At 40.9% G+C, this 21,721-nt stretch overlaps 1 protein-coding gene across 1 annotated transcript in view; it reads right to left on the reverse strand.

The window, feature by feature from the left end:
* TUNAR (transmembrane neural differentiation associated intracellular calcium regulator) overlaps window positions 1–16,143 on the reverse strand; it is a gene marked incomplete at both ends in the record, with an annotated part of 35,027 nt that extends 18,884 nt beyond the window's left edge. The window contains one exon of the mRNA XM_083348627.1: window positions 16,108–16,143. Within this exon, the coding sequence (XP_083204753.1) occupies window positions 16,108–16,143 (36 nt within the window). The remainder of the gene's footprint in view (window positions 1–16,107) is intronic.
* Window positions 16,144–21,721: the final 5,578 nt, after the last annotated feature.

A 21,721-nucleotide genomic window follows, 5' to 3' on the forward strand; every position in this document is an offset into this window, starting at 1 on the left:
CAAGCTCTATCTCACTTTGTTAGCTGAGAAGCAAGGGAGATATGTGTTAAATGCTTGTTAACTATTTAGATTACCTTGCTATTTAGATTACCTTGCTATATATATTTGGGGGACAGAAGGTTTAGACTCTTTATTAAAGACATCAGTTATCCATCCATTTTCCAGTTTGTGCACAAATAATGCTATTAATATTCTGTACCAGTTTTATAAAATAAATAGCTTTTCCTTGTTATTTCTCAGCAGGATAGTTTTTCATTATTACATTGACTTTATTTATTAGTATTCTCGAATACCTGCATAAATTCAAAAGTATTATTATTTTTTTTATTGAAAAGTTTTAAAATACAATTTTCCTTTGAAAAACCCCCCTTCCCCCTCCCTCCTCCCCTCCCAACCTCCCCCCTATCTCCCCCCCTCCCCCTCTCCCTCCTCCCTCCCCTGCCTCCCCCCCCTCTACTTCCCCTCCTCCCCCCCTCCCCCCCGACTTCCCAGAGCAAAATACAAGGTATATATCTAAAAAGCAATCATAAACAATCATATACTAACAATTATAAACTCTAAAATCCATCACTCTCTAGCTTATATAGAGTAAACCAATCCTTAACAATACTAAATATGTATAAAGAACTAAAATAAAAGAAAACTAGCATCATTCCCATCTATGTTCTTCCACAATTCACTATTACCTAGACATATTCTCACTTACACATCACAAGCACCTATCCCTATTAACCTCTCTAGCCAAAATAGGCTATAATAGATAGTTCTTACACAAATTAACCCGCATTAACCCACAAAGCTTTCTTCCTCTTCCTCTGTAGTAAATTGTCCATTAATTCCAAATTAAAAATTCTGTTACCATACATATCATCCCAAAACTCTTAAAAACACAACTACCACTTGACTATAAGTATATTGTGGAAGTTCCATAGATTTCTACTGGTCTTATTTTTTTATCTTTTTTGAGCGTTTTAAGGCAGCACGCGTCACCCTCTGTTCTCTAGGATCATCCAAAAGAGTTGCAGCTTGATCTCCTCCTGTACCCTTCTCGTCTATCTGTCCATCTTCATCCTCTTGATGTTCTCCTTCTCCAGATCCCTCTGCAGCTTCCAGAAGTGTTGATGGGGTTGCTTTTAAAACATTGTTGTAAAAATCATGCGCTTGCTTCACAGTACCCAAACAGTACCTTTTGCCATCATACATGAAGCTCAACCCAGCTGGGATCTCCCATCTGAACCTTATATCTCTTTGCTTGAGCTCTTGCACAAGAAATATAAAGTCCTTCCTTCTCTTTAAAATCTTTGGAGGAATTTCTTTTAGAACCAAAACTTCTTGACCAGCAATCACAACTTTAGTATCATAGGCAGCTTGTATAACTTCATCTCTAATTTCCCTTTTTACAAAATAAACCACCACATCTCTAGGCAACTTTCTCTGCTTAGCAATCCACGAATTCACACGAAACACTTTGTCCATGCCTTGTTTTATTTCAGATGCTGGATGGTTCAATACCCCCTCAAAAGCCTCAGAAACCAGCTGCTTTAAATCTTCTTTAATATTCTCTTTTAGGCCTCTAATTCTAACAGCAAACTGCATCTGGTAAAATTGAGCCAGACTCTGTTCGCTATCCATTTTGTCTTTTAAATCTTCAATTTCCAATACTTTTGCTTCTAATATAGCATTCTTTTGAGTCAAGTCTTCCACTTGGTCATCCAGCACCTCCACACATTTAGCTACTTTATGCACTGAGGACAAAATGTCTACCTTCATCTCTCTAAGTTTCTGCTCCATCCTTTCTTCCATTCTCTGCTCCAATTTCTCCAATTTCTCCTCCATCTGTACAAATTTAACACCCATTGACTCCAAAATTAACTGGGTATGTTTTTCAAGATCCTTTGATGTCAATACATCAGGAGAATGCAACGCCTGCAGTAATGATTGTTGTTGCACCGGAGAATTTCCAGCACTCCGAAAAGTTCTAGGGGGAGGTTTAGCCGCCATCTTTTACTTACAATTGTGACGCACTTTCACTTTAAGTTTTAAGCAAAGTCCATCAAGCTTGAGAGTAAAATAAAATAATCCTCTTCATCTCTTCATCTTTCCCTCTTGTACTGCTCTGCCTGCTCTTTTCCTTTCATAGTCTCTCCTTCAAGCAGGGATGGTCGCAGACGCCTGGCTCTGCTCCATAAAGTCCGGAGCAGAGACGCTAGCCAGCTGGGAGCAGCCCAGGCTACGGGGGAGTTCAATCCTTCAGCCGCCCAAGCTCCAAGCTCAGGCGGCCCCGGAGAACTCGACCCCTACCTGGGGGCTCACCCCCTCCTCTTCTCCCGAGGAGGGGGCTTCAAATTCGCCCGAACAGCTGATCGGCGCTGTTTCGGGCGAAAAATCACACAGCTGAGCCGCGGGCAGCCCGGGAAGGCTGTCTCCGGCGCCGCGGAGCCACCGGAAGTCAAATTCAAAATTATTTAGCTCATCTCCTAGAGACTCTATAGAAGGAGGTGCTTACAAGACATTCTTATCAGACTTGCAGATGACACCCAGATTCACCAGCACTTTATGCAATAAAATCTTTATTCAGAATAACCTATCCAGTTTTATCAATGGGGCAAATGCAATGGGATGCTGATCATTACAGATACAGAGAGAGATAGTTTGGTGGGAGTGATTGAGAAGAATCTAGGAGTTTAGTGGAATGCCATCTGAACATAAGAAAGCTATGTCATGCAACATCTTGAAGGGCTGGTGCATTTTGAGCTTCATTAACACGGTATCCCTATCACAGGAGACAATAGTTCCGTTATGCTTGTGCTGATGATCCCATATAGACGTAGAGTAGGAGATGGTTTCAGAGAACATCTATCAAGTTGCTGGGGAGACTGGGAACCAAGACCTATGAGGAACAGTTAAATAATCTGGGCATGTTTGGTTTTGCTAAAGGGAAGACTATGGGAAATATGACAGCAGTCAATAAATGGCTAAAAGGCAGTCACATGCAAGAGAGAATACTTCTGATATGTGTTAAAACTGAGAGCAAGATAAAGTGACGAAAGGAGATTCACGCTGAATCAGGAAGAATTTATTGAATTTATATTAATAACTGAAAGTCTGGCTGGATTCCCTACCCCTTTCCTTTCCCCACCCCCACCCCCTCCCTGTATTTTCAAATGAGAGCAAGATACCCATCTGTTAGAATTCATAAATCACCTGCAGGAAGCAGAGCCTTAACCTAGATGGTCCTTTCATCTAAACAATCTATAATTTTATGATTTTATACCTTATCTATTGCATTCAGCTATTCCTACCTAAATTAATAAGGCAAAAAAGAAAAATAGATGAGAAAAAATAAAAACAAGCTCATTTTGTATGCTATAAAGTAGAGTTCCTCAACCTTTTGGTGTTGGCAGCCTGGAGTAGGGGGAGGGGGAAAAAGGGATGGTTTGGGGGGGAGGGTGAACATGCATGAACACCCGTTGCTCATGCAAGTGGAGCCATGAGTGCGCGCATGAGTGGGGCCGCAAAAGCTTGTGATGCTCTCACCATGAACACCCATGGCGCTTATGCCAACACGTGAGGCTGGGAATGCCTGGGCTGCTTGTGCTGATGCTTGTGTGAGTGGGGCGATGCATGCATGCATGTACACCCACATGTGCCAGCCAGCCACTCACATGGCCTGGTGGCCAATAACCCATGGCTTAGTAGCGGCCGTGGCCCACAGGTTGGGGACCCCTGCTATAAAGCTCCTAAAAATCCACTTCAAACTTATAGCACCAATGTAACAGTAACAGTATGTATTTATATACATATCAGTAACAGATATGTATTTATATTAATGCCAAAGACTGCTTACTACAACTAATCTGACATCAGCTTTGAGGAGGGAGGAAGGTTAGAAAGAAGTAAAAAAGATTCATTATTTTTAAAGTGGCAATTGCAGAATCCATTGCAGAATCCATTGCATAATACATCCAAAATAGGTGGGTTTAATCTTCTAGTGCAGAGTTCCCCAACCTTTCAGGATTGGCAGCCTGGAGTGAGGCGAGGGGGTGAAGAAGGGATGGTTTTGTGTCTGGGACTGAATGTATGCCCATGGGTGTGCCCGTGCACAAACACCCATTGCTTGCACAAGTGGGGCCATGAATACCTGCAACACTCACACGAGTGGGGTCACAAATGCCCATATTGCTCGTGATGAAGCTCACATGCGAATGCCCATGGCGACACTTGCACAAGTGGGGCCATGGACGCCTGCATTGCTCCCGCAAGTGAGCCCGCACACACCAGCCAGCTATTCATGTGGCCTGGTGGCCAATAGGCCATGGCCCAGTAATGGGCAACAGCCCACAAGTTGGGACCCTTGTTCTAGTGGAACTGAGATGCTTCTCCAGCAGGAGCTGGGAAGTTCTTCCCTCATAAATATATCTATAAAATACGAGCAGTTGGTAAAGGCCTGTTCCCTAAATCATTGTAGAATTTTAATCAGTTTTTCTTCTTCTAGGATTGGCACCATGAGGAAAGGAGGAAAAGGAGAGAAACTTTGTCTAATAGTGATTAGACAATTCTAATAAATGATTACAATTGCACACAGTACGGGGAAAATCCATTATCACATTAGCACTTCATGTGCAGTGGGGTTTTCTCCTCTATTTCTTTATCTCCAACTTCTTACGCCTGCCTTTAGAACACTGTTTCTCAACCTTGCCAACTTTAAGATGTGTGGACTTCAGCTCCCAGAGTTCCCAAGCCAGCCACTTGAAGTCCACACGTCTTAAAGTTGGCAAGGTTGAGAAACACTGATTTAGGTAAATTCTCAACCCTCTGCATTACATTTTGAGAGCACAAGGGAAGTAAAATCATCGGAAGCATTCAGTAGATATTAAAGATAATGAAAGTCACATTTTTTTCTTTTTGAATGAAATTTAGATTTTACTTTTGCACCAAAAGAAGGGCAATTAAGACATCTAACAATAAACAAAGTTAAAAAAACCTAAAAAAATAAACTGAGAGCTAAACAATAAATTATAACATAATACAAGCAAAATGTTCGAAAGAACGGAGCTTTTGGAAAGTCTGCTGAGTCCTCAGCTCAGTCCTCTACTTAGCAAAGCAGCTTCACTACAAAATCACAAGACACTTCTAACATTCTTCTGTAATTAAACAGTGATCTGCAATGATAATTTTGAGTTTGGGAAATGAACAGTAATCTATTCCAGCTTAGATCCTCTTCTTTTGTGTCATTATATATTTATTTTGAAGATGTATGAATTATTAACATTTATACAAATTATTATGATTGACACACATTTATTTTCATATGCCATTGATCCTGTGATAACAGCAAACTCTTCAGTATAAAAATTGACTACTGCTAAAAATGCTTTTTACAGAAGCTTAAAAATACTGAGATATCCATTACTGACCTAGTTTGCTTATTGTAATCATATAATAAATAAGATTTATATGAGCAAAAATAATGTTATTAAAGTGAACTACTTTGGGAGAGAGGAAACAGAATTATGCCCCAAGCTTTAATAACTCTGCTGCCATGACAATCAAAGAGCTTGATTTGACAAAACTTTTATCCACATGAGTTGTTTTTATTCGCTTCTTAGCTTCTCTTCTCATCTCTTTTGAATAGGTGCCATAAATCACTGTGCCTCAATGTTAAGGTCAGTCAACAAGAATTTCATTTAAAAAAGGTAGAAGGAAGAATACATATGTTGTATATGACAAAAATGTTATGAGATCACATATCCTACAGTGGTGCTTAAAAGTTTGTGAGCCTTTTTTTTACTTTTCAATATTTCTGCATAAAAATGACCCAAAATGTAGTCTGTTCTGTCCACAAGTCATAAGTAAAGATAAAGTCATAGATAAAGAGAATCTGGTTAAATCAATTAATTAAAACATACTTGTTTGTTGATTTATTGGGGGAAATTATCAAAAGCTACATATTTGTATATGGCAAAACTGTTGTGGCCCCTTGGGCAGCAATAACTACAGCTACACATTTCTGTTAACTGTTCAGCAGTCATGCACATTGGCTTGAAGGAATTTTAGCACATTCCTCCTTACAGAACAGCTTCAGCTGAGGAATGTTGGTGGGCTTCCTCACATGAACTGTTCTTCCACAATATTTCTATAGAATTCCAAAGCATCAACTTTCTACTACTTTAACCCTTCTTTGGCTGCTTTTTTGCATTATCTTGCCTCTTGACTCACTTTCTTTTGTGTTTTAGTTCACAGACAGTCATCCAAACTTCTTTTTGTAGAATTTGCTGGTACAATTCAGAATTCATAGTTCCATCAATGATGGCAAGATCTGAGTGAGGCATAGTGAGCTAAGGTGTCTCTGGAAAAGTGAAGATGACAGCACAGCTAAGACTGAAGTAAATGAGGGGTCCTTGGTGTTCTTTGAGCTTGGTTGTTTTTCTTCATACATTTCATTACCCAAACTAGATAACATTATCATGATGTTGATGATGATGTTACCTAGTTGGGTAATGAAACATCTTCAAGAAAACAACCAAGCTCTGAAAGCACCAATAAGCCCTCATTTCAGGCTTGAGCTACAAATATTATCCTCTGTCACTGAGCTAAGTGTCCAGCTTGGTCCAAGGGAACATCTCCATATAAGGAGAGGATAAGAGATTGTCCACTTGTGCTTCAGACTGCTACTCTTCATAAGGAGACTGCAGGACATTGGTTGGTTGGTGGAAGACAAGGGAAGCCACTAAACTCTCACCAATGTCAGAGCATTTAAGGACTCTGGGTTCATCCAACATCACTTTCTAAACACTTTTGAATTTATAGTTAAAATAATTATACATTAAAAGAGGTCTTCCAAGAACAAACTCTGAAAACTACCTGGTGAAAAAAAATCATCCCATACAGAAGAAAACTTAATAGCTTAAAGAATTTAAGAATAAATAGCCAGAAGCTAAATATGAATTTAATTCAAAAACATTTTAAGCAAATTAAGGGACCAGAAGAATTTGGAATATTAGGGGTTTTGCTAAGATTTTTGAACTAAATAACTAAATATATTTGTGGGACCATAAATTCTTCAGTGTACGGGGAAAGAGATGAGTGGCTGAAATTTCCTGACATAAAGTCAGGAAACCAAAGGCTCAGAATGAACAAAGACTTGCAACAAAAGTCAAAGATAATAAAAAGTTTCTTTCAACATATAAATAACAAGAAAAAAAGTCAAGGAAAAAGCTGGTCCACTAAAGAGACAAGATGGCATGGAAGTAACAGGCAGTAGAGAGAAAGCAGAGCTGTTTAACTCATTCTTTGCATCAGTCTTCACACAAAAAGAAACTATAGCCCAACCTACCAAAAATATCTATAGAAGACAGACTAGAAATAAAAATTAAAATAAGCAAGAAAATGATAAGAGAACATTTGTCTGATCTTGATGAATATAAATCACTGGGACCTGATGGATTACATCCCAGAGTTCGGAAGGAGCTGGCAGATGTTATCTCAGAACCATCGTACCATATCTTTAAAAAATCCTGGAGCTGCAGGGAACTTCAGAGGATTGGAAAAGAGCTGATGTGGTTCCCATCTTCAAAAAAGGAAAACAGACCCAGGAAACTACAGACCAATCAGCCTAACATCAATACCTGGGAAGATACTGGAAAAAATAATCAAAAAACAGATATGTGAACACATAGAAACAAATGAAGTTATAAGTAGTAGCCAGCCAGGGTTTATTAAAAACAGATCATGCCAAACCAACCTTATTTCATTCTTTGACAAAAATGGCTCAATTAGTCGCTGTGGACGTAATATACTTAGACTTCAGCAAGGCATTCGACAAAGTAGACCACAACTTACTTCTTGGTAAACTAGAAAAATGTGTGATAGACAGCATCATCACCAGAAAGATTTATAACTGCCTGTACTCAATGAGTAGTCCTTAATGGTACTACATCTACATGGAGGGAAGTAAGAAATGGGTACCACAAGGTTCCATCTTAGGCCCAGTATTCTTCAATATCTTCATAAATGATTTAGGTGAGGGAATAGAAGGGGAACTCATCAAATTTGCAGATGACACTAAGCTGACAGGAATAGCCAACACTCCAGAAGACAAGCTCAGGATCCAAAAAGAACTTGGCAGACTTGAACACTAGGCCTATCCAACAATATGAAAATTAATTTGGAGAAAAGCAAGGTTTTACACCTAGGCAGGAAAAACCAAAGGTATAAGTACAGATTAGGCGAAACCTGTCTCAAAAACAGTAACTGTGAGAGGGACCTTGGAGTCCTAGTGGACAATCACTTAAACATAAGCCAGCAGTGTGTGACAGCAGCCAAAAAAGCTAATACAATCTTTGGTTGTATAAACAGAGGCACAGAATCAAAATCACATGAATTATTAGTACTGCTTTATAAATCCTCAGTAAGACCACACCTGGAATACTGCATCCAGTTTTGGTCACCATATTACAAAAAAGATTTTGAGACTTTGGAAAAAGTGCAAAGAACAACTATGATGATTAGGGGCCTGGAGACAAAAACATATGAAGAAAAGTTGCAGGGATTGGGTGAGGCCAATCTAGAGAAAAGAAGGACTGGGGTGACATGGTAGCAGTGTTCCAGTATTTGAGGGGCTGCCACAAACTTATTTTCCAAAGCACCAGAAGGCAAGACAATAAACAATGGATGGAAACTACTCAAGGAAAGAAGCAATCATAGTTATGTTTCTGTGTGACCTAAAATATACAATATTGTTTACTGTTGGAGGGGAAGGATCTCTGTTGTGAAGCAGCCTAACCTACTGTACTAAACCTTCTTAGGTCATTGACTAGAGCTGTACAAAGCCCAAGCCCGTTCTTGATTTCATCCCCACTAGACTCCACAGAGGCTGAAAAGAAGAGAGCCATTTCATGGGTAGGGTGTGAGGAATAGAATATTGCACATCTGAATGTTTGCATGTAGTCTCAAAATACACTCCTGTGTTCCACAGAGCACTATCTTCTCCTTTGATGTGGCTCAAAACTTCATCCATATGCTACCAAAACTCTGATTGTTATGATCTTTAAGTGGGTTAAAAACAATGCATCACAGGGCAACAAATTTTGAACCAAAGTACCTCAGATAGGCTAACTTACACAATGTGTTCCAAATCCAGGACCCTTGACGTCTAAGGGAATGAAATTTGGGGATGTGGTGGCTGTTTTAGTGCTATTAGCTCTGCTGCACTTGGCTTGCTGTTGCTGCTGCTGCCACATGATGCTCATTTCAAATATTGCATTTCCTAGCCATTCTCGCAATCTCTTGCTTTCTCCCCCTCCCCCCAGCAATAACAATTTACCTGCCTGATGGGAAGGGAAGGAAGGGAAGGGGGGGAAGCAATATAGAATGGAGGAAGGAATCTGAAGGGTGGAAGGCAGAGAGGAAGTCTAGTGGGGAGGGAGGAAGCCCCACATATCCTTCTCAGCCAATGCTGCCCCCTGTGTGCTCCCCTGACCTGCATCATACACCTGCATCTCCCCTTACCCATGCAGCATGCCATGTGCACTCCCACACACTCTCTCCACAACCCACCCCTTCCTTTGTGTCTTTCATGACCCACGTATAGGCACCCCCATACACCTTTCTCAATGTAGGCTGTCACACACACACACACACACACACACACACACACACCGCTGTCCCTGACCTGCACAGCATCTCTTGTGCAATCCCAAGCAGCTCCAGGTATTTTTCCCAACCTGTGCTTACCTGAAAGCCCTCCTTGACCTGTTCAATCTAAACTTCCTTTCCAACACTTATGGTACCTATCACACAGCTTCACATACTCTTTCCTAATCTATATACACACACCCCTGAAAAAAACACTCCTTTCTTATTTCCCCAGCCAGCAGCAGATACTTACTAGCCTTCTGGACTTGAACCGGATGCTTTTTTGCTGGCTTCCCCACTGGTTTTCTCCCAGCAAGCTTCCCACAATTAATGTGAATGGAGAAGCTGGCAGGACTTTTAGGGAGGGAGAGGGAGGGAGGAAGAAAAAGACAGAACAATAGGGAGAGAGGGAGAAAGGAAAGAATGAATGAAGGTGGAGGGAGAGACAGTGTGAAGGACTGAAGGAGGCAGGGAAGGAAGGAGGAGTGAGGGAGGAAAGGAAGGGAAGAAGGTGGAAAGGGAAGAGAGATAGATCAGAGATGGAAAAGAAAGGGAGGGGAAAAGGAAGGAAGAGGGACGACCAGGGAGGACAAAATGAAGGGAAGAATGAAAAAAGGAAGGATGGGAGGGAGGGAAGGGAAGAAGGAAGGAAGATTTCTGATTTCCACAAGGAAACCCAATGGAGAACCTGGCAGGAAGTCAGAAATGGTGCCCATTCTCACTGCTTTTTTTGCCCACACGTGGTCGTTCTGTCCCTCTATTTAAGTAGGGAAATAACTCTTTAATGAAGGGACGCGGTGGCTCAGTGGGTTAGGACGCTGAGCTTGTCGATCAGAAGGTCGGCGGGTCGAATTATGAGTGCCACGTAACAGAGTGAGCACCTGTTACTTGTCCCAGCTTCTGCCAACCTAGCAGTTCGAAAGCACGTAAAAATGCAAGTAGAAAAATAGGGACCACTACGGTGGGAAGGTAACAGCGTTCTGTGCGCCTTTGGCATCTAGTCATGCCGGCCACATGACCACGGAGACGTCCTCGGACAAGCGCTGTCTCTTCGGCTTTGAAACGGAGATGAGCACTGGCCCCTAGAGTCAGAAACGACTAGCACGCATGTGCGGGGGAACCTTTACCTTTACCTCTTTAATAATGACTCAGTGAGACATGGGTTGTCTAGGCAATCTTATGGAGCTTTGATTTTAAAGAATGTTGCCCTGAATGACATCAAAGGGTGTGTGTGTTACTTTTCAAGGGCTCCTTAGGGAGGCCTTAGTTCTTAAAGCACTCTTTGTATTCTATTTCTGCATCTTCTGGCCTTTATCACAATAGGTGCAGTTTTTGATGGAGGAAATTGGACTGCTGCTTTCATTGGAACCTGCTATTAAGAGAAATGTCAGAAGTTAAGGGAGAGTAAGGTATGGAAAAATGTCTGGGAAAGAGTGTTGAACTTCCTGGATAGGGGGAGATATGATAGGAGGATGCAACCAGTCATTGCAGAGAAAGCAGGACAGAAAGCTGTCTAGTCTTACTTCCTTTCTAACCAAGGGAGTTAAGATGACAACCAAAATGGCTCTTCCAACCAATTCAATGCCAGATCCACTGCCGACAAACCATAAACCATTGACTGAGCTGTGGTGACACGATGCTTAGAATACATTAAAGGTAAAGGTAAAGGTTCCCCGCACATGTGTGCTAGTCGTTTCCAACTCTAGGGGCCAGTGCTTATCTCCGTTTCAAAGCCAAAGAGCCAGCGCTTGTCCGAGGACATCTCCGTGGTCATGTGGCCGGCATGACTAGACACCAAAGGCGCACGGAACGCTGTTACCTTCCCACCGTAGTGGTCCCTATTTTTCTACTTGCATTATTACGTGCTTCCAAACTGCTAGGTTGGCAGAAGCTGGGACGAGTAACAGGCGCTCACTCTGTTACGCGGCACTTGGGATTCGACCCGCCAAACTGCAGACCTTCTGATCAACAAGCTCAGCAACCTAACCCACTGAGCCACTGCATCCCTTAGAATACAGTATTGCAGCCTAATTCTGCCAGCTGCCAGTAGTTCGATTCTGACTGGCTCAAGGTTGACTCAGCCTTCTATCCTTCCAAAGTCAGTAAAATGAGGATTCAGATTGTTGGGGGTGGGGTGGATATCCTGACTTTGTGAAATGTTTAGAGAGGGCTGTAAAGCACCGTGAAGTGGTATATAATTCTAATTGCTATTACTATTGCTATCTTTTATTTCAGACTTCATCCTGGATGAGAATTCTATCCTGGTGTGTATCAGAGACATCTGACTAGAGGAAGTGGAGGTGAGAGGAGTTTATTTCTTCCCAACTGTCTTCTCTGGGCTACTTTGAGGTGCAGAATTTTAGAACTGGAAGGCAAGGAGGGATGCGAGTCCTGGCACATAAAATTCCACTAACTAGATGCTCTAATCAATAGATTCCAAAATTTTGAGTGCATGCTATTGTCCAGGAAATTCCCAGGATAGAGAAGGTATATAGTTATCCCCATTGTCCTCCCTGCTGTCTAGCTGTCTCCTGAGCTAGTTAGATTAATCTCAGGCATGGTATAAATGACCCATCTTCGCCTGGGGGATTTCAGTGTTCACACACTGAGGTTGCCTTGTCAGAGCTGGCAAAGAATTTCCTGCCTACAGTAATTAATTATAGATCTACCCCAGCTGGTTCCTGGCATCAGCATGTAGTGGAACACAGGCTGAGCTTAGTATTTTAACCAGATGGAGTTGGTGATCAGAAGACTGTGGAGCTGACTAAATGAGACATTATTGAAATAGACTGGGTACTTGATATTATCAGCCTTAAGTGCCCTTTTCTTTCTTGTGGAGTCAGATCATCATTTTGCTTTACTAGGGAGCTGAGAGTGATATCCTTATGACTTCTGTTGTGGACTGGAATTTTGGGGTCTCTTCCCTAGTTGTTCTGCTTCTTGCTGGTTATGCCAGAAGATTTTGCTGGAGGACACTTAGTGCATTGACCTACTTGATATGTTCATATAAAACATGCAGGTAGGTAAGATTACGTCAGACATATGTCTAAACCATTCGGCTCTGAAATTAGGGAGGGAAAGATTTAACTTTAAGTAGCTACAAATTTATATTGGGCTAAACCTTCAGCAGATCAGCCATGTTGCATAAATACCATATGATAGCCCTGTGCAAATAACACATTTGCCTTACACCACCTGCTCTGCCTGCCTGCCTGCCCAGAAACGAATTAGAGAGAAACAGCAATAGGAAAAGCCAGGCTCTCAGTTATAGACCTCATTGCCACAGTCCTGGTAGACACTGAACGCGGCTTCCTTCTAACCCTGATTGGCTGCAGGGGCAACTAAATCATACTAGGCTTGAAGTCAGTCCTCCTGCAAGTGCTTATAACAAAAAATGACTGTAAAAGAGAAAAAAAACAACAAAACGTCTTGGCAGAACTTCTTGCATCTGAGCTCTGAATATACTGACAGACACTACAACAAACATTGTTGTTCCTATTTGGGAGCACTGTTTGCATCCCTGGTGTCAGCTGTCTTGTTTTACAGTCCTTGCCAGCTCTCTCAATGTGCAAGGAAAATGCTCGTGCCTGTGTTCCTTTTTTCTACCTTCTTGGCACCTTATGAGGGGTTTATTACGGAAAGGGAAGTCTGTCTTTTCTGCAGCTATTTGTCTTCTTCATTAAAAGGCTTGCTTTTCCTGCAAGGAACTTGGGTGCAATTTTCTTCTGGGGAGCCAATTTGTGAAGATTGACCAAATGGTGGGAGTTGGGAGGGAATCTTCTCCCTTCTGTCAAGTGATGCTGGGAAGATAATGTATGATGGACACTGGGGGAGAAAGGGCATCGCTGGAAGGAAGGCAGTCAGAATGTATGTATGTGTGTAGGAATATGTAGAAGATTTTTTTTCTTCACTTTTTGACTTCCTTTTGAAGTCCTGAGCATGGACTCAGTGCTGCTTTTCTAGAACAAAAATATTTTACAGTACTGTTATGAAATCTGGTACAAGGACTGTCTTTCCTGGAAAAAAATATAGGTTGGGTTAGCTTGTGGTTGTATGCGTTGTGGGAAATCCAGCCATTGTCTTAGTATGCTATGCACACCAGGCCACCATGTGGCATTTTTAACGACCATTTCGCAAAAGTACAACCACTGTGATGTGTTAACCCAGACTCTACTTGCTGACTGAAGTTTTATGTCTTCCCAATTTGTCTCTTATATAAGTCTATAATGTTCAAATCTCTCATTCAATGTCATCTGTTCAGGTTTTTTTCCCCCTCCATCCTTTGAACAATCCAGAATTGTTTTCTTTTCTGACCTTGTTCTCATACTTACCTTTTCAGGGTTTCAACTTAGAATAAAGCTCAGGGTTTTCAAAGGGTTTCAACTTACCAAGAGAAGAAAATACTTGTAGCTCAAGGTTGAACTGAGCTTTTGGGGGCTTTTGGTGCTCTCTGGGCTTGCTTGTTGTCTTGCAGATGTTTCATTACCCAGTTGGATAACATCAGTGCTAGTTTGGTAATGAAATGTCTGTGAGAAAACGACTGAACTTAGAGAGCATCGAGGACTCTGTGGTTTTAATTTAGCGCCTTTCTCTCTTGTGCCTACATTGTAGTTCCTCATTAATAGTAAATAATACAGAACAGAACAGAATAACAGAGTTGGAAAGGAACCTTGGAGGTCTTCCAGTCCAACCCTCTGCTCAGGCAGGAAATCCTATACCATTTTAGACAAATGACCAGGATTAATTTATCCTACATTATCTGAAGACAAAGTCTCTTGAAAAGGCTCTAACACTGGGAAAAGTAGAAGGAAACAGAGGAAGAAGGCCCTCAACAACAAGGTGGATGGACTCTGTTACAGTGATGATGAATGCACTTTTGAAAGACCAGATTAGAAAAGAAAATCTATCTGTGTGGTTGGTTGGAGTTGAAAACAAGTTGATGGTGCATAATCAATCAATCAATCAATCAATCAGTTATACTGACTAACATGGATCCTCTCAATTAAGCTTAGGATGAAATTTGAAATTCCTTTAAAAAGTGGCAGAAATGAAATGCCTTTCAACATCTGTCCTTTAGTGTTATCAAGGAAATATGTTTACAAATATGAAATCCTTCACTTAGGACTTTTTAATTAAAGAATGATTCACACATTTCTTATATAAAGTTATATTCTGGCCATCCTTTTATCTGACTAATCTAGTCACCAATGTTTGCTAATTCAAAAATATACAAAGACCCAAAGTCATCTACCACAGCATAAGATATATTTCTTTATCAAAAGGAAACCTTCCGTTTGATTCCAAACAAATTTATCTAACTTCAGTGGGATTTAGCCTCTCTGTAGGTTTGCTTAACATTCTAGTATGAGATAAGAAAAATCTTATACTTTTCTCAGCTGTGAGGAAAAAGTGTAAAGTTCATATTTTACCTACAGAACAGGCCACAGTTACTTTTGCTTCATTGTGACTTTTTTTTTAACATGCACCATTCTAAACAACGGAACATGTGGTGAAAATATGGCTTTTCCAGAAACTCTTGAAGATGCTTTGTGGTGATTTCTGTTATAAGAAACTACAGCTGCAATTGTGGAAATTGCTGGAAAACAGCATCTGTATGATTGATGGCTCACACATTCCTTCATTGTCTATGGGGATTCTCAGCCATGCAGGTCATAGTTATCCCAAAGATGCTTTTTCATGAGACAACTGGACTCTCTTGTTTTGCTTTGAAGATGTTTCACTTCTCATCCAAGAGCTGAAGAAGCTTCTTGGATGAGAAGCAAAAAGTTTTCAAAGAAAAACAAGAAAGTCCAGTTGCCTCGCGAAAAAGCATCTTTGGGATTCTTTTGTTGTGTGGTCATTGGTATGCATGATATCATGTACAGAAAATGAGAGGCAATGGTGGTTAATCAGTCTTGAATTAAAAAATACAATCATCCTCTCTTTCTCCACACCTACGGAGTCAAACATTTCTTTATATCGTGCTTTCTAAATAGAAGTAACTTTACAGGTATTATAGTTTTAGACCAGTTTTTATCTTGTTATCTATATTTTTATATTCACAGGGCATTTTGTGGGCTTATCATTTATTATATGCAGAAGAGTGAGACTGCAGAAGACTATTTGAAAGTACCAAGCTAGACTCACAGGAGAATTAAAAAAAACATTCTTTGCTCCATTTTTTCATTTATAGACGTAATTGAAATCAATGAACAACTCATAAATATATGCACAGTAGGGTCACTAACTCATCACCCAAAATCTCAAACTACTACAATACACCACACTGATACTACTTTAAAATCAGTGTAATAAATATTTGATTGATAAAGCTAAGCACTGATACTCATCAGAAGAATAATGGAAGGAAGAGCATTTTTACACGTTTTAGAATTAAAATGGAAACAACAACCACGACAACAATTGGTGCACCACAAATAACATTCTTTGTGTGGAAAGAACTGGCCTTACCATGCAGTGCATCAGGAGGAGAAAATCTGCCAGCATGCCACAGCAATTAAACTCAGTGTAGAATCTAAATTCCCTTTGGAAGGTGTGAAGATTATCCAGCTCATCTTTTTCTGCCAAGTGGGCAGGTTTTCTCTAGGCTTCAATCTTTCACCAGTAGTCAAAGCCTTAGCGTGCATCCTACTTCAGTCACTGAGAGGAATATTTCCTCCAGCTTTGCAATGCAATTTCTCATCAGCCTGGAGAAGTTCTTCATTCCTCTGCTGGCATCAGAGAGACTCCAAGAGAAACAGTTAAAGATAGGGAGAGGGGGAGAAAAGGTAAGAGAGAGAGAGAGAGAAAGATCTTAGTAATGTATATTGAGGCAGCTCTCTGAAAAGGAAAGAGGCATTCTATTTTCATACTCCGAGCAATCCACTTTTATCCATTTTACCTGCAGAGAGGCAATTATTTTGTAATGAACAAACATTCACAATTCCCAGTTGGCACACATTCTGCAAATACAAATCAATTTTGTATCATTAATGAATATTCTCCCAGCCATCAACAAGGAAAAGGAAAGATATCTCTACACTTGCCCTTATTCACCTTTCATAACTCATGTTAGCTTAGGCAGACAAAATTGTATATTGGCATTGGAGAGCACTTGGGGAAAACAGGCATAATATTCAGTAAAATCTTCCTATCAAGAGAAAAAAGGCCACAGTTACGTGTCTCAACCGCCCCGGGATGAGGTTCTAATTCTGATTTCCAAAAGGGTTAGGTGTGAAAAATAGGAGTGGGGGAAGGACATCTGGAAATGGGTGGCTTTTTTGAGCTGCTCTCTTCCCATTACTAATAACTTTGAGTTTCCCAGATCTTTCTGCAGAATTTGTTAGCTGACTGTGGTTGCTAAGCAGTTAATTCCAGCACAGCCAGAATATCACCAAGAAGAGGAAGATGCCAAGTGTATATGAGAGGTTTCTTTCTCTATCTTCAACTGTAAAGATGTGTTAATGTTAATCTCTTTTCTGCCTGGTGTCTGTATATATCTGTGCCTGTCTTAAGAATGAAAGAATGTTGACATTCACATAATTTAATACATACACACACAATCCCTTGCATCTAATTATTCCTGCAGTAGGCACAGCTAAGAAACCCTTGTGAGGTTAGGCAAATAATAAGGCTGCTGCCATTCAACTAGAGTTCTTCAGTATTCATCAGTTTCCATAAGGTTGATTCTAATTTTACAGTTAGAACCCCATCAGAGTCATAGGTGTGGTATCCTGTGATTAACCTGAATCTTGAGGCGGCTTAGAAAAGCTAGTTCTTCCTATTTATTCTCTCAAGTTGTGAAATAACATTTATTTTGTTCCAGTCCCAATTAGATCCTGTAACCAGTTCCCTCTTTTATTGTACCAAGTGCCCAATACCAACTAGACACTTAATCTTCATTAATATATAGCCTTCTCTTGCTGATGTCTAAATCAGTGGTCCCCAACCTTTTGGGTACCAGGGACCGGGTTTGTGATTTTTCTGAGGACTGGAGGGGGCATGGTTTAGCATGCTGGCTGCATCCCGTGGATGAGCTTCCCTTGTTTGCACAGCCCTGTTATTGGAATGTCACAGACTGGTGCCTGTCCGAGGGCTGGGGGTTGGGGACCCCGATCTAAACTAAGCAACTAAGGGGGAGGGGGAGAAAGAGGTTGCAGGGTTATAAAACTTGCCCAGTGAAATCAACCCCTTCATCAGTCAAATACTGAGGCCCACCACTTGGGCTCATTATGGGAGATTGGGAAAGATCCCCTGGTGCTGTAAGCGGGTGAGGACAATTTAAATAAACATGAAGCTGTTTGTTTCAATCCTGGTACTCACTTTAATGTTTTCCTGCCTTAGTATCCATCCTGCAAATCCTAAATTAGCCAGCAACACAAGAATTTCAGAAAACATGTGCAGAAGGATAGGTGAGAGAGGGGAAACACAATATAATATTTGCACGGGCAAAGACATAGTGTGCATTTTAGGCATAGAAATGTGAACTCCCCTTTTAACTCACCACAGCATTTGTCAATAGCGACCCATTATTTAAATGTTTAACTGAGTATGGATTACAATTACAGAGGGAAGTTCTCAACCTCTAATGATTAAATTGTTCCTGTCATTAAAAATGGAGCCTCCTGTTCTCTGCAGAAATGGATCATTTAAAATGTTGAGAAATGTCCTTCTCTTAAAAAAGTAAAGAAAAACTACTAATATTAGTATTAGGTTGGATATAGTTCATCTGAAACTTTTTAATTGAGGTTCATATTCCATTATGTAGCCACTTCCTTGATAAAATCAATATAAAAACTTACTTTTAGATATAACAGGACCCATGCTTTATCTCAATGAGTACTGCCTAACATTAGTGTGGTTCTCTAGAATCTCTGGTATAAAGCCTTTAGCTGGGGATGTGTAGGATTTTGTCCTCATTTTCTTTTCCCTTTCTCATAGTCTGTATAATTCACTGACAGGTGACCTTTAGATTGCTTTCTGCCTGCAATTGCCCTTTTTTCTGTTTAACCATACCTTCATCTGGTGTATTTGGACTCTTGTGCTGTTTTTGTATGATAGACTAAGCTGAAAAGCTCAGTAATTAGCATTTGTTACAGTACACATCTCCCTCAATTACATATGAATTTAGAATGTCCTGTGCCTTGCTATGAACTTAAAATAACGACTCTCTGGGATTTATGGAAACTAAATTGTGTAATCTAGGGAAACCTTGGATATGATGGAGGCATAGCCTTCTAAATACAAAGGGGCAGTAGAAAAAACATTCAGAATTAAGTATTTGTTCCTTTTATTGCTGTCTGTTCTTTGTCTAGCCAATTGCTAATCCATAGTTACTTCTTTTTACCTTACTTCCTAAGCAAATGGAGTACACGGTTGGATTTTCCTCCTGATAGGATGTAGTTACCTAGGCTCTAGACTTTGCCTATAATTGTTGTTGTTGTTGTTGTTAGTTGCGAAGTCGTGTCCGACCCATCGCGACCCTATGGACAATGTTCCTCCAGGCTTTCCTGTCCTCTACCATCTTCTGGAGTCCATCTAAACTCACGCCTACTGCTTCAGTGACTCCATCCAGCCACCTCATTCTCTGTCGTCCCCTTCTTCTATTGCCCTCAATCTTTCCCAGCATTAGGCTCTTCTCCAGTGAGCCCTTCCTCCTCATTAGGTGGCCAAAGTATTTGAGTTTTAGCTTCAGGATCTGGCCTTCTAAAGAGCAGTCAGGGTTGATCTCCTCTAGGACTGACCGGTTTGATCGCCTTGCAGTCCAAGGGACTCGCAGGAGTCTTCTCCAGCACCAGAGTTCAAAGGCTTCAATTCTTCTGCGCTCAGCCTTTCTTATGGTCCAACTTTCACTGCCATACATTGCAACTGGGAAGACCATAGCCTTGACTATACGCACTTTTGTTGACAGGGTGATGTCTCTGCTTTTTAGTGTGCTGTCTAGATTTGCCATGGCTTTCCTCCCGAGGAGCAAGCGTCTTTTAATTTCTTGACTACAGTCCCCATCTGCAGTGATCTTGGAGCCCAGGAAAATAAAATCTGTCACTACCTCCATTTCTTCCCCATCTATTTGCCAGGAATTGAGAGGGCCGGATGCCATGATCTTGGTTTTCTTAATGTTTAGTTTCAACCCAACTTTTGCACTCTCCATCTTCACTCGCAACAAGAGACTCTTCAGTTCCTCTTCACTTTCTGCCATTAGAGTGGTATCATCTGCATATCTTAGGTTGTTGATATTTCTTCCGGCAATCTTAATTCCAACTTTTGATTCATCTAGCCCTGCCTGTCTCATGTTGTGCTCTGCATATAAGTTAAACAGGCAGGGCGACAGTATACAGCCTTGCCGGACTCCTTTCCCAATTTGGAACCAATCAGTGGTTCCGTGTCCAGTTCTCACTGTTGCTTCTTGGCCCGCATATAGGTTTCTCAAGAGACAAATAAGATGTTCTGGTACTCCCATCTCTTTAAGAACTTGCCACAGTTTGTTATGATCCACACAATCAAAGGCTTTAGCATAGTCAATGAAGCAGAAGTAGATGTTTTTCTGGAACTCTCTAGCTTTCTCCATGATCCAGCGTATGTTGGCTATTTGATCTCTAGTTCCTCTGCCTCTTCGAAATCCTGCCTGTACTTCTGGTAGTTCTCGATCGACATACTGCTGGAGTCTAGCTTGTAGGATTTTAAGCATAACTTTACTAGCATGAGAAATGAGTGCAATGGTGCGATAGTTTGAACATTCTTTGGCACTGCCTTTCTTTGGAATTGGAATATAAACTGATCTTTTCCAATCCTGTGGCCACTGTTGAGTTTTCCAAATTTGCTGGCAAATTGAGTGTAGCACTTTTACTGCATTGTCTTTTAAGATTTTGAATAGCTCAGCTGGAATACTGTCACCTCCACTAGCTTTGTTGTTGCTCAGCTTTTCTAAGGCCCACTTCACTTCACATTCTAGGATGTCTGGCTCGAGGTCAGTGACCACCTCATTGTGATTATCAGGGACGTTAAGCTCATTCTTGTACAGTTCTTCTGTGTAATTTTGCCATCTCTTCTTAATCTCTTCTGCCTCTGTTAGGTCCCTGCCATTTTGATCCTTTATCATGCCCATTTTTGCATTGAACGTTCCCTTCATCTCTCCAATTTTCTTGAAAAGATCTCTGGTCCTCCCTATTCTATTGTTTTCTTCTATTTCTTTGCACTGTTCATTTAAGAAGGCATTCTTATCTCTTCTAGCTATTCTCTGGAATTCTGCATTCAATTGGGCATATCTTTCTTTTTCTCCCTTGCCTTTTGCTTCCCTCCTTTCCTCAGCTATTTGCAAAGCTTCCTCAGACAGCCATTTTGCTTTCTTGCATTTCTTTTTCTTCGGGATGGTTTTGGTTGCTACCTCTTGTACAATGTTGCGAACCTCTGTCCATAGTTCTTCAGGCACTCTGTCTATCAGATCTAATTCCTTAAATCTATTTGTCACCTCTACTGTATATTCAACGGGGATATGATTTAATTCATACCTGACTGGCCTGGTGCTTTTCCCTACTTTCTTCAGTTTAAGCCTAAACTTTGCAATGAGAAGCTCATGGTCTGAGCCACAGTCAGCTCCTGGTCTTGTTTTTACTGACTGTATAGAGCTTCTCCATCTTTGGCTGCAGAGCATATAGTCAATCTGATTTCTGTGTTGACCGTCGGGTGATGTCCATGTGTAGAGCCGTCTCTTGGGTTGTTGGAAAAGAGTGTTTGCTATGACCATCGTATTCTCTTGACAAAATTCTATCAGCCTGTGCCCTGCTTCATTTTGTACTCCAAGGCCAAACTTGCCTGTTATTCCGGTTATCTTTTGGTTTCCTACTTTAGCATTCCAATCCCCCATGATGATAAGGACATCATTTTTTGGTGTTAGTTCTATAAGGTGCTGTAGGGCTTCATAGAACCGGTCAATTTCATCCTCTTCAGCACCGGTGGTTGGGGCATAGACTTGGACTACTGTGATATTGAATGGTTTGCCTTGGATTCGAACTGAGATCATTCTGTCATTTTGAGGATTGTATCCCTATAATGTGTTCCCTAAAATAAATGACTTGTTATAAATCCT

The sequence above is a fragment of the Vipera ursinii genome (genome assembly GCF_947247035.1).
Source record: "Vipera ursinii genome assembly, chromosome: 1".
Classification (NCBI taxonomy): Eukaryota; Metazoa; Chordata; class Lepidosauria; order Squamata; family Viperidae; genus Vipera; species Vipera ursinii.